Genomic DNA, 12,823 nt, shown 5'->3' on the forward strand with positions numbered 1-12,823 from the left:
TTATGGTCATACCCTGGTTTCCTTAGCTTGTCTCAGCTCAAATACAGATGCTGTGCACTCAGTCATGTCTCTTTGTGACTCCGTGGACTGTAGCCCACCAGGCTCCTCTGACCATGAGATTTTCCAGCCAAGAATACTGGAGTGGTTGCCATTTCCTACTTTAGGGGAGTTTTCCTCACCCAGGGATGGAATCCCCACCCAGGGACTGAACCTGCCTCTCCTGCACCTCCTGTATTATTGGCAGGTGGATTCTTTAGCACCACCTGCTGCTAAGTCACTTCAGTTGTGTCCAACTTTGTGTGACCCTATGGACTGCTGCCCACTGGCTCCTCTATCCATGGGATGGTCCAGGCAAGAATACTGGAGTGGGTTGCCATGCCCTCCTCCAAAAGCCCCAAAATACCAATACTGGGGGTGGAGGATATTTCTCTATCCTCATTCCCTCTGTTGTATTTAACCACTTTCTTCCTGAAAAGCATCCCTTGACTTCTGCAAGTAAGATTGCTTCCTCTCACTTTTTTCAGCCTCCTGGCTTCTCTATCCCATGGTCTCTCACTGGTCCCTGCTGACATGCACCACATCCTCCCAGACCCCTTCCTCTGTCTGCTGCTCATCTTCACATCTCTGGTTTCATTACCAACTGGGTTTTGATGACTTCCAGCATCTTCCATGACTTCCAAATTCCCTAACCTAGATTTACCTTTTGAACCTCAGATCTGTGTAGCCAATTAACTATCTACTACAAGTTTTTACAGCATTCCTGACCCTCCCCGTAGTAACCTGAAGACCGCACTCTTGTCACTCTCCTGTTTGTCCTTGGGCAAGTCACTTTCTCATTTCTAAGTATGCTCCTTTATCTATAGAATGAAAGGATCAGGCTGTATGACAGATTTAAGATTCCGTCTAGCTCAGACAAGCCAGTTCTGTACGTTGTTCTACAGTGTCTGACTATATTTATATAGGAATCTGGTTCCTATATAAATGTAACTTTCTCAAAGTTGCGTCCACATCTTTTATGGCCCTGTAGCACCTCAGGTTGGTTCAAAAGAACCTGCTGACCTGCATCCACTATTAACCACAATGGACACATGAGGAATTCCAATGAAAGAACCCATGCCTTGAGTTCCATACTCACCTTTCGTTCTTCTAACATTCTGTTTAAGGACACCAGGATCTGGGCAAATGAGGGCCTTTCATAAGGCTTCTCCCGCCAGCACTGTCTCATGAGATCATACCTTTGAAAACAGAGAGAGTGTTTAGTCTCCAACTGTGCTTTAGTCCTGGGCACAGCCAGGTGCAGGGTTGGGAATAAAAGAGAATGTAGCCACACAACTCATGGTCATCTCGCTTAGCAGAAGTACTACAGCTAGGAAGGTTCTAGGAGGCCTCCCGCCTCCCCAGCCACGTCTCCTTTCTTCTCCCAGTGGATCTAGTGCCTACTTTGGGTACCATTCCCAAGAGATCTTGGTCTCAGCTATCCTGATCATCTGGAAAGAACTGAGTTGTGTGGCTAGGGTAGGCTTTCCCTCAGAATATTACATCTCTCAAAATGTCAGTGTTTCATTTCTAAAAGCTGGCTCTGTGCGCAAATAAATTTGCAAAATGCTACCTATCGCGCCTCCCTCTTAGTGACTGACTTCGTGAAATCATGAAGTCATTCTAGTAAAAACCAACAACCTTTTAAACCAGGTTTAACATAGAAGCTTCCCAAACATAACTGATCACAGAACTCTTTCCCCTTGTGTTATTATGTCTCACACATTCCACAAACACAGTTTACGAAGTGCTAGTCTAAGGTCTTTCTCCAGTGTGGCCAGAACTACCTGTATGGTTAAAACGTGGATTTCTGGGACCCACTCCAGATTTACAGAGTCGTCATGTCTGAGAGCGGGGCTCAAGATTTCACATGCTTAACAGGCTGGTTCCTCACTGGGAACCACAGTGCACAGAAGGCTCTCAGCTATCAGCCTGGGGTGGTCGAGATTCTAGAAGAGTTTATACTTTAACAGAAGTTTCATAAGTGAAAACATCACTCCTTAAAGGTGGGATTCAGGGACTTGGTCCAGTGATGGCTTGAGTACATTCAGGTTTTCCCACGATGGTCTAGGTTTATATTTCTTGTACCAGAGCATAATAGCACCCTCATCCACTCTTAGAAGTGGCTTGGTTTGGACAGTCAATTCCTTGTTCAGCCTAGAGCCTTGCACTCTTCATATTATGTCATTTAGGCAGCAACGACATCAGCTGGTTCTGGGAATGGCAATATCACTAGAGAATCATTCTTTCCAGGAATAAGAATATATATTCCTGGAAAATAAGCCCTTTAGAAGCAAGCTTTTATAAAGAAAAGCTTATCTTCTTTAGTGTAACTGCTCTGAAATCTCTACCGTCAAAGTTAGTTTCAAGGTTTCATACATTTATTCATGGATAATTTCATGAATTTATGAATACATGTATTCATAGATTATAATTAAATTCATAAATTATTCATACAAATCTTTTCTGTATTTGTTGCCCTTTCTCATTTCAACCTTAAGATTCAGCCAAGAATCACCACTTTAAATTCCTCCTTAATTTCTATGCCTGGAAAACTCTATTTCCTGCCCATTGCCTAACAGTCTTAGTTTCAAGGTTCTGAAATCTTGAACTCAAAAATCTTGCTTGAGTTTTCTGAGGGAAATGTCCCCCTAGACACATAGACTCTTGTTTCTGACTGGGATTTGTGTGTGTGCACGTACATACATATTTGTATGTATCAGATAGCTGCTTCATTACAGTCAGTTCAGGAAACATACAGAGGGGAGCTTAGGACAGAATGGCCCTGGGGGAGGCCTGACTTACACCTCATCGTCACAGTTTAGCGGCTTCTCCAGTCTGTAGCCCTGGGGCAGCTTCTCGTAGAGTTCTGCACACGTCATCCCACAGTAAGGGGTGCCGCCTGGAAGACAGGAAATGGTGCGCCCTGAGCCCCCCTTGGATGCAGAAGGCACTGTCTCCTGTCCTGGGGCTCTACAGCCAAGGGACTGGGAGGAAGAGGGCCGTGAGTCAAGCGACGATAAGCACCCAGAGTCGTCATCCTCTGGGGCAAACCCACAGCACGTCACAGCTGGACTTGGCTACAGACCGCGCTTCCTTACGGCACCTTGCTCGTCCCCAAGTCTGTCTACACACAGCATGTCTCTTGACATGGTACCAGTGTATCAATGACATGGATCTTTTTCCCAATTGAAATCTGTATTTACATAATGCAATTCCTATTTTATTTATCATAGTCACTATCCCAATGTTAACTATAAAAGCAATATATTTTTATTGTGGAAAGTACAAAAATAATGAAAAAACTACTTTGAAAAAATCCTGTATAGTCTTTCCAATTTTTTTTTTATGTGTGATATTTATACAACTGGAATTATGGCTTATGTGAAATTTTTCTGCTTTTTGGCATATACATTTTCACATGGTATTAAATGGCTTTTGGCATATATCCAGACAAAAGTATAATTCAGAAAGATACATGCATCCCTTTGTTCATAGCAGCACCATTTACAGTAGCCAAGTCATAGAAACAATCCAAATGTCCATTTATGGATAAAAGAAGATGTGGTATACACACACACACACACACACAGGAATATTACTCAGCCATCAAAAAGAATGAAATAATGCCATTTGTGACATTATGGGTGGACTTAGAGATTATCATACTAAGTGAAATAAGTCAAAAAGAGAAAGACAACTGCCGTATTACTCACATGCAATCTAAAATATGACAAATGAACTTATCTACAAAACAGAAGGAGACTCATAGAGGACAGACTTGTGATTGCCAAGGGGGAAAAGTGGTGGGGGAGAGAAGAAATGGAAACTTGGAATCAGCAGAAACAAACTATTGCATATAGGATGGATAAACAACAGGTCCTGCTGTATAGCACTGGGAACTAGATTTAATATCTTGTGACAAACCATAATGGAAACGAATATGGAAAATTATATACTGCTGCTAAGTCGCTTCAGTCACGTCCGACTCTGTGCAACCCCATAGACAGCAGCCCACCAGGCTCCCCCGTCCCCGGGATTCTCCAGGCAAGAACACTGGAGTGGGTTGCCATTTCCTTCTCCAACGCATGAAAGTGAAAAGTGAAAGTGAAGTCACTCAGTTGTGTCCGACTCCTAGCGACCCCATGGACTGCAGCCTACCAGGCTCCTCCATCCATGGGATTTTCCAGTCAAGAGTACTGGAGTGGGGTGCCATTGCCTTCTCCACACATACATAAAACTGAGTCACCTTTGTACAGCAGAAATTAACTTTAAATCAACTATACTTTAATAAAATTTAAAAATAAATGGCCTTTGAAAATGTGACTTTTCATAGCAGCACAATATACTGTCTTAAATTTGCAGAAGAAAACTTATAACAGCTTTATGACATCTGTGCACATGTGGAGACAACTTAGAATGCAGTTCTTGGCCACCAGGTCATCAGTGTTAAATGTGACTTTAGACACTGGGCTTTCACAAAGAGAGCCATGGGGATAAACACACTCATGCAGGAAACCTGCAAGGTTCTTTTCCCAAGTGGCATCTGTCGGCACCGAATGCGAATGTTACCCATGAAAGTAGACAGTGAAGGAACACGGGGGGGCCCACTTCCTTTGCGCAGAGCTTCACCTGGCAGGTGGCAAGGATACTCACCTAAGCTCACAATCTCCCATAGTAACACGCCATAGGACCATCTGCAGAAGGGACAAAAGAGAAAACAGTAATCAGCGCACGCATTGGCCAGTCAACATTCTGCCCCCAAAACTGGGGCGACTGACTCTAGGTCAGAAGAGCGGAAGTTCCATGTCTTTTTCCTAGGATTGGGTCTTGCACAGAGCGTGTGTTTATCTCCCCTTCGGCCAGTGGAAGGATTGTAACAGGGGAACACTGTTAACACTGGCAGAGCCCCCACTTGCTTTAGGTAAAGAATGCAGGCTGACACTACAGAAAGCAGGGGGTTCTAGGCCAGACAGATTTGCAACCGATCTCATCTCTGCCACCGGGTACTCATGTGACATGGGACAAGTGACTGGAACTGCTGAGGCCTCTGACTGTATTCTTCCAAAAGTGAGGACACCCATTTCTGCCTCAAAGTTAGGCAGAGATGACATGAGATAAAGGCACACAGTGAGGACACAGTCATTGCCCGACCTCTCCCCATCCCCAAGCATAACAACTCTCCCCCCACCCCCACCCCCAAATGAGTCAACCCAACCCTCTGGGCCTGTTCTTCCTCCTGAAAATAGGGAATGTGGGCAAGAGGGCTCAGGTCTCAATCCCAAAACTTCCTCCCCTGCCACCAGCCTGAGACTTGTCACGCAGGCTGCAAACAGACGTGGGCCCCACTGACTGCCTTCTGTGGGGCTTCCCAGGTGGCTCTAGCGGTAAAGAACCTGCCTGCCAGTGCAGGAGACATAAAAGTTGTGAGTTCAATCCCTGGGTCGGGAAGATCCCCTGGATCAGGGCATGGCAATCCACTCCCGTACTCTTGCCTGGAGAATCCCATGGACAGAGCAGCCAAGCGGGCCACAGTCCGTCGGGTTGCACAGAGTCGGACACGACTTAAGTGACTTAGCATGTGTGACTGCCTTCTGTCTCTGACACTTCCAACCCCCAGCAGCTACTCTGGGCCACCTCCTCGGATCTAGGTCCTTGTGCTGAAGACAATCTGGGCAATGGAGTCACAGGAAGGCCAGGATGCCCCTGACTCTTAAGGAAATAAAGAATTAACCACTTGAAGTCACTCCCCTATGTGCAGAAATAAACCCAAAGCCTGCCATCAGGGGAAATCATTTCCTCTGTGGCTTCGTTCAGTCTGTTAATTTATTTCCTGGGCTTAGTGACTAGCTTTATTCCACAGAGGGATGCAACATTCCTGCTTCTCTTCAAAACCTTTGTCAAATGGATATTTTTCTGGGTCAAAAAAAAAAAAAAAAATCCCTCAGCAGTGAGAGGCTTACTCACACGTCGCTGTTGGTCGTATACACGCTGTAATTTAGTGACTCGATCGCCATCCAGCGCACAGGGAGTCTTCCCTGGAGAATACAATATAAGAGGCTGCTTAGGCTCAACAGGGGCCCCTTCCCAAGGCTCGCCAGGGGCCTGAAGCTGGGGGAGGCTCACCCCAGTTCTCAGGGAGGTCCCCAGACAGAAGACATGGCAGAATCAGGGGATATTTTTGCATGTCCCACCCACAAGTCTGCTTTTAAGTTCAAAGCCCTGCAAATTATGTAAGCCCCACTTACCTCAAGGGCTCACTACCACAGTTTCATGTAAGGAAAAATAATGATGTGTGTGTCCTTTCAGTGGTCATGCAATTATTCACTTCGTGGTTGTCAGAGGTGCTCAGAGGTTTGAAAAAAGAGATGGGCATAGGAACCGAGGATTAGGCTATAATGTGGGAAAGGCTGAGGTGGTGGGAGGAGACCAAATGCCTGGAGGAGAGGCTGGAAGGGTTTCCACGGGAGGGGACACACGAGTTCAGTTCTAGATGTGTAGGTACCACCAGGTGGATGAGGGAGGAAAGAGCATTTCAGGCCAAAGGGCAGAGAGTGCATGTGAGTCAGCGAGGAGGTGATGACTTCTACCAATGCAGACCAGGGACGTCCCTCACATCTACATGCTGTGTTCTCTTCAACATCTGCTCGCTTCTATGTCCTCGCCTCCATCTGCCACGTCACTCTCTCTTCTCCTTCACACTAGGGGATGGGAAGAGCTGTCTGCATTTCCTGTTTGGTCCCTGCTCTCATTTACTCCCACTTGCTGGCCTCTGACCCCGTATCTCCTAGTTGTTCATTTCCATGCACGCTTTTCCATTCTTTGTGTGACCGCTTTGATCTGTCCACATCTGTCTGTCCCTGCTGCTGTTACCTCGGTTCAGGCCACCACCATCTCCACCTGCCTGCTGACAACCACCTCTCCGCTCATCTCCCCGCCTCTGATTCTGCTCCCTAATGACCTGTTCTCTGCACCACACTCACTCTAAATGGCAAACCCAAACATGTGGTTCCTATCCTTAAAATTCTGTACTATCACTCTTGTTACAACATCCCCAGTCCTTAGCTGAATCTCCAAAAGCTGGCATGCAAAGCTTTCAAGACCTTATCCTCACTTCCTCCTCCAGCCTTGAGTTTTAACTCTTCCTCTTTTTTGCATCACCCCCTAGCCATATTGACTTTCTTTTTTTCATAACTGACTTTCTTAATTCCCCAAAGTTCGGTGCTTTCCTCTGCCTCTCGGCTCTTATACATACATTGCATCCACCAGGTCCTGCAGTCCATTCTCACGTCTCCAGTATCTATGTCACAGTTACTGGAAAGCTTCACTGTGCTTCCTCTGAGCTCCCGAGGGACCTGCACTTTCCTCTTTCTCAGCCTTATCCACCATTACTGTTGTTTGTTATGTGTCTCTGAGCTCTTTGAGGGAGAACACTGTGTCTTAATACTATCCCCAAGCCCAGCACAAGCGTAAAACATTGTAGTAATAAATAAATCCACGCTGAGGGGATCAATAGATTAATCAATGGTAGTAAAACCCCAAATCACTTAAGTACATTATTTTGCAACACTTCCAGTACTAGAATCGCCCTGGGAGAAGTAAAAAACTAATGCAGGATGCTCTCTCTACAATAACTGAATCAAAATATCTAAGTGGTAGGACTTAGCATCTGTCTTTTTAAAAGTTTCCCAGACAATCGAGGTCCAATAGGAATCGACAATCTCTGACTTCCATAGTAAGCCAGAGAGTAGCCACTCTGCCCTCTGTTGGTAATGTGCTACACTGCACCCTTCTTGCTGGGAGCTTGCTTCTCTCCAATCCCTTCTCTTTTCTTCCCCTACCTTCACCAAGTCTTTTTTCTCCCCAGACGCCATGCTGCTACTGAACGCTTTGCCCTTCCACTGGGAGATACACTAGAGCCCTAACCAGCGCTCCGCCCCTCTAAGCATTTCCCCTAACTCCATAAGATACAGAAATCCCTGACCTTTATGAAATGTCAAGCAAACCAACCTTAGCCTTGGGGTACTGAGGCAAGTAACCAAATTAAATGGGTAGGATTATGGGGCTAAACTGTGTTAACCTCTTCTCATCACCACAGGGCTTCCCAGGAGGCACCAGTAGTAATGAACCCACCTGCCAATGCAGGAGCCATAGAGACACAGGTTCAAACCTTGGGTTAGGAATATCCCCTGGAGTAGGAAATGGCAACTCACTCCAGTATTCTTGCCTGGAAAACCCCATGGACAGAGGAGCCTGGTGGGCCACAATCCATAGGGTCACAAAGAGTTAGACACGACTAAAGAAACAAACAGTTGGCCAACCAGAGGTGTAGAATTGGTATAGAATTTAAAGGCTCAAGAGATAGTTTTCTATGACAGTTAACCTGGGGTATCCTCTAATGCACATTAATGAAGTCTCTATGTACAGTTGGGAAGGTCCCCTGGAGGAGGAAATGGCAACCCACTCCAGTATTTTTGCCTAGAGAATCCCATGGACAGAGGAGCCTGGTGGGCTATAGTCCATGGAGTCGCAAAAAGGCGGACACGACTGAGCGACTAATACTAATACTTAAAGCGACTTAGCATGCGTGTGGCACGAGTGAAGGAAGGCGAGAGATTCTGTGTGGCCCAGGAGGAATGGGGAGAGCTGGAGCAGATGGATGAGTGGTGGGTCCTGCTTCTCTAAGACCAGCCCAGCCACTTCCCAGAGAAAGGTCTGCTTTGAGAGGGGCGAATCTGAAAAGTTTAGGGAAAAAACTGTTGCCTGGCAACCAACCTTCAGGGAGTCACGGGAGACTTCCTGAGGTGCTGATGTTAATAAGTATCAAGGACCAGGGGCATGGTACTCTCTAAGAACCAAAGGACGCCCACTTCATACCCTCATCAAAAAAGGGAGTGGAAAGTTCCGAAACGATTAAGTTCACTGTGATCATAACTATGGAAAAGACTGTATGCTTGTGGAAGGAAAAGAGTAAAAATAAATTGTGTCAAGGTTGTGAACTGTGGATCATTTCCTCTTGAAAGCATTCTTGAATATTGTTTCTGTGTTATCTTGTCAGTAATTGAAATAAGTATATTTAAAAGAAAGGAAACCTAGGCTTGAGGATAAATACAGAAGCCTGAGCCTTGCTAGGAGGCAATTTGATATCTACAAAAGTAAAAAGACTCTCTCTTTATGTTACAAGAACTAGAGCCATCCCAAGAAAGCTGAGCCTAAGTAATGCTTGGAGAGCCATGCCATCAGAGAGACCTACCCAACACGTGCAAAGACTATAGGGTGCGTCAGCCCCAACACCCTGCACTGCCCAAGTGCAGGGAAAGCAGAGGGTGGTGGCATGTTGAAAGCCCACCTAATGTCCAGGGATGTGGCATTTCCAGGGCTTTATGATTCCAGGTGGGCAACAAGAGCAGAACAAGTCCAGCTTCTCTCTGCTAACACTGTGAGGCTCCCCTGGGATCTTTTATTTAAAGGTAAAATTTGGCTACTTGGGAGGCTAGGTATTATTAGGTGAAAGTGGATTTGGTGGGGGCTTGATGAATGAGCAAGCTATGGTTTTTCCTGTGGTGATGTATGGATGTGAGAGTTGGACTATAAAGAAAGCTGAGTGCCGAAGAACTGATGCTTTTGAACTGTGGTGTTGGAGAAGACTCTTGAGAGTCCCTTGGACTGCAAGGAGATCCAACCAGTCCATTCTGAAGGAGATCAATCCTGAATATTCATTGGAAGGACTGATGCTGAAGCTGAAACTCCAATACTTTGGCCACTTGCTGCGAAGAACTGACTCATTTGAAAAGACCCTGATGCTGGGAAAGATTGAAGGCAGGAGGAGAAGGGGACGACCGAGGATGAGATGGTTGGATGGCATCACCGACTCAATGGGCATGAATTTGAGTAAACTACGGGAGTTGGTGACGGACAGGGAGGCCTAGTGTGCTGCAGTCCATGGGGTCGCAGGGTCGGACATGACTGAGTGACTGAACTGACGAATGAGCAGAGAACATTCAGAAAAGAGGGAACTCTTATACAAGCATTACAACTCAGGAGTTTCTTTCTAGAGCATCCTTGTGACTTAGGAAACCTCGTTGATTCACTTCCTGAATGTTTTAGAAACTAGGTTAAACGTCTTTTTCCCCTCCTATGTTTGCTGTGTAAAAGGGGACTGTGGGCGCTCCCCAGAAGATTCTGAACAAGACCAGACTTGGGGGTCTGTGCTGGATACGGACCCCAGCCCCTCCAGCACGAGGCTTGCATGTTCAACAACTTCACCATATGTGACAGAGCCTTCTTCACTGGTAAATGCAGACCCTCCAGACATTTTAGGTATCAAAACTGAGAAAGGACGTTTGCTGGCCTGAGGCCTTATGAAACGGCAGAAATGGTCAGAGGCCTCCGTCAGCACAGAAGGATGGAATTCTAAGAGAAGCAACCTCAGGAGAGGGAGGGGTGCCCCCGAAAGGGTCTCATCAACATCTGAACTTACCATCGTCTTTTTCACATACACTTCTTGACCTCGGGATAATCCAAAATCGGCTATCTTGGCTACGTAGTTTTCACCAACTAAAATGTTCCTGGCAGCTAGGTCCCTGTGAATAAACTGAAATTAAAAAAAAAAAAAAAAAAAGTCATGTATTTTCAGCACCATATTTGCTTTTTCACTTCATTTTGTTTGCACAAAGAGCAAGAGCTTTGGGAAATCTAGAGAATACTATGAAAAAGTGTTTTTAAAAAGCTACCAGAATCCAGTTCCCTTCTAGTTCCTCTTCTAAATGCTCAGTGAGTGGATTCTGCCAAATGACCCACAGGTCTTTGGAGGAGCATTTCAGGAGGAAGCACCAGGTCATGCAATATTCCAATTACCACGAAAGGCCTCTGCTGTGTGTGTTATGTGGAGTTACTTAAAGCTAATACTAGTGAAAGCACCTCATCCAAATACATATGATGCGATTCACTAGATAAACACACCATTAGCATGGAGCATGAACTTCTATATAAAGAGATAGAATATTAACAAACAGAATAAAATTAGGGAGAGTTTGAGAAGGAATTAAGGAAGAGAGGTGAACTGGGGAAAAAAAATCTAAACTCTGATATCAGAGAGAATTTTGGAAGAAAGATGCTCAGAGCAAGGTTCCCAGAACAAACCTGTTTTTGGCTCAGGTAGTCCATACCCCGGGCCACATCTGCTGCGAAATGGAGGAGCTGCTGGGAGGAGAGCGTGGAGGCAGTGCTGTTGGCGATGGCAAACGCGGGGTCCGTCTCCAGCACTCGGCTCTTTCGCAGGAAGTCCAGGAGGTTGCCGTGGGGGGCGTACTCAATGGCCAGGTACAGGTAGCCTGTGGGGCAAGGGAGGAAGCATCACTTTATCAGTAGCCCTAAACCCCGGTGGTATTTCTGAGATGTGCTTTGGTCCTCGGGGACTGCTTATAAAATTCCATTTTATCTTAAAATAACACATCTAGTGGTACCGATATGGGTAATGCTGGGGACAGGAGGAAAACAAGTGACATCATTCCTGCAGAAGGGGGCCATGCCTGCACTCAGGGTTCCCCTCGCCACTCCTACCAAACAGCAGGCTTCCTGAGTGCTTCACCTCCTGGGGAACACGGGTAGAATGAAACCAAAACATCTGCTTCCAGATGACCGAGGACAGCTAGTCCACAGCACCTTTTATTTTTTATTCTATATTGACTGAGAACCTAATATGAGCCAGACATGCTATTCCAGTATGAATCCAGCTTCTCCTGAGGTTATTTTTTTAAAACAAACAAATGATTAAATACCCAAAGCAGAAGGACCCACACTAGGAAACTTTCTCTCTCTCCTGACTTCTGCTCCTTCCTAAAATCCAGACTAAGTCATTAGATTGTTGAGTGCATCACTGGTCAGCAAAATCTAGTGTCAGGGATTGCAATTTTGCTTCCAGAAACCAGAAATGTCAACCTTTTAGGAAAAAAATAAAATTTTTCCTAGAGGAAAGTATGGTTCATTGTCTTAGTTTTATTCTAAATAGTTTCCTCCCTTTTCTTTTTTGAATGAGATGTAATTTGCTTTGATAACAATTATTCATCTTTGGAGCCAATGAAAGTATAGTGCTCTCTTTTACTATTTTTTAAAAGTGAATTATTTGGTATATACTTTTTATGTCAAATGAATTTAAACTTCAAAGATATCCTAAGAAAATGAAATTCTCAAAAAAGAAAAAAAAAAGCAAGCTTCTAGCACTGAATCCTGCTGTACTATAAGGAAAGATATACCTCAATTCTGGTATGAAGGTATTTTCTCACTTTACTGAACAATACAATTTTAAAAGTCAACCAACTATGTGACAATAGAGGAAACTTTTAAAAGACATATATTCTGTCACTCTAAGTTTGTTTTTTTTTTTTAAACGTTCATTTACTGCTGTCCCATGCTGATTACTGTTCTCAGGAAATAGCTCAAAAATAAGTGTCATTACTTCATTATTTAACCTAAGAGACATTATCTGGCTTTTAGAATTACACCCTTATTGGATCACAGAATGATATATTGTTTGAAGTACCAGTATTTTTAGTTTAATAAATTGAGGAAAAGGAAGTAGTCTCTTTTCCATTGTTGGTATTTGTGCTGCAAAGTCAACAAGAGGTTGTAAAGTTTGCAAATAATTACCATGTGGATCTTTTGCGTTGGAGTAAATTTTTCCATGAGAAATTAAGAGTAAGCATGGATTTAGAGCTGCAAACCCAGTAGCATGCAGAGGTAAACCCATAGATTTCTTATTACCTACTCATTCACAGCTAACTCCACA

General features: G+C 44.8%; 1 protein-coding gene across 6 annotated transcripts in view; it reads right to left on the reverse strand.

Moving 5' to 3' along the window:
* Window positions 1-12,823, reverse strand: part of TEK (TEK receptor tyrosine kinase) — a 106,425-nt gene that overhangs the window by 1,063 nt on the left and 92,539 nt on the right. For all 6 annotated transcript variants that reach the window (XM_055577837.1, XM_055577835.1, XM_055577841.1 and 3 more), the window contains 6 exons: window positions 11,179-11,369; window positions 10,517-10,630; window positions 6,004-6,074; window positions 4,693-4,733; window positions 2,842-2,938; window positions 1,136-1,235 (listed from right to left, as the gene is read on the reverse strand). In XM_055577837.1, the coding sequence (XP_055433812.1) occupies window positions 1,136-1,235; window positions 2,842-2,938; window positions 4,693-4,733; window positions 6,004-6,074; window positions 10,517-10,630; window positions 11,179-11,369 (614 nt within the window). The remainder of the gene's footprint in view (window positions 1-1,135; window positions 1,236-2,841; window positions 2,939-4,692; window positions 4,734-6,003; window positions 6,075-10,516; window positions 10,631-11,178; window positions 11,370-12,823) is intronic.

The sequence above is a fragment of the Bubalus kerabau genome, chromosome 4, assembly GCF_029407905.1.
Source record: "Bubalus kerabau isolate K-KA32 ecotype Philippines breed swamp buffalo chromosome 4, PCC_UOA_SB_1v2, whole genome shotgun sequence".
Lineage (NCBI taxonomy): Eukaryota > Metazoa > Chordata > Mammalia > Artiodactyla > Bovidae > Bubalus > Bubalus kerabau.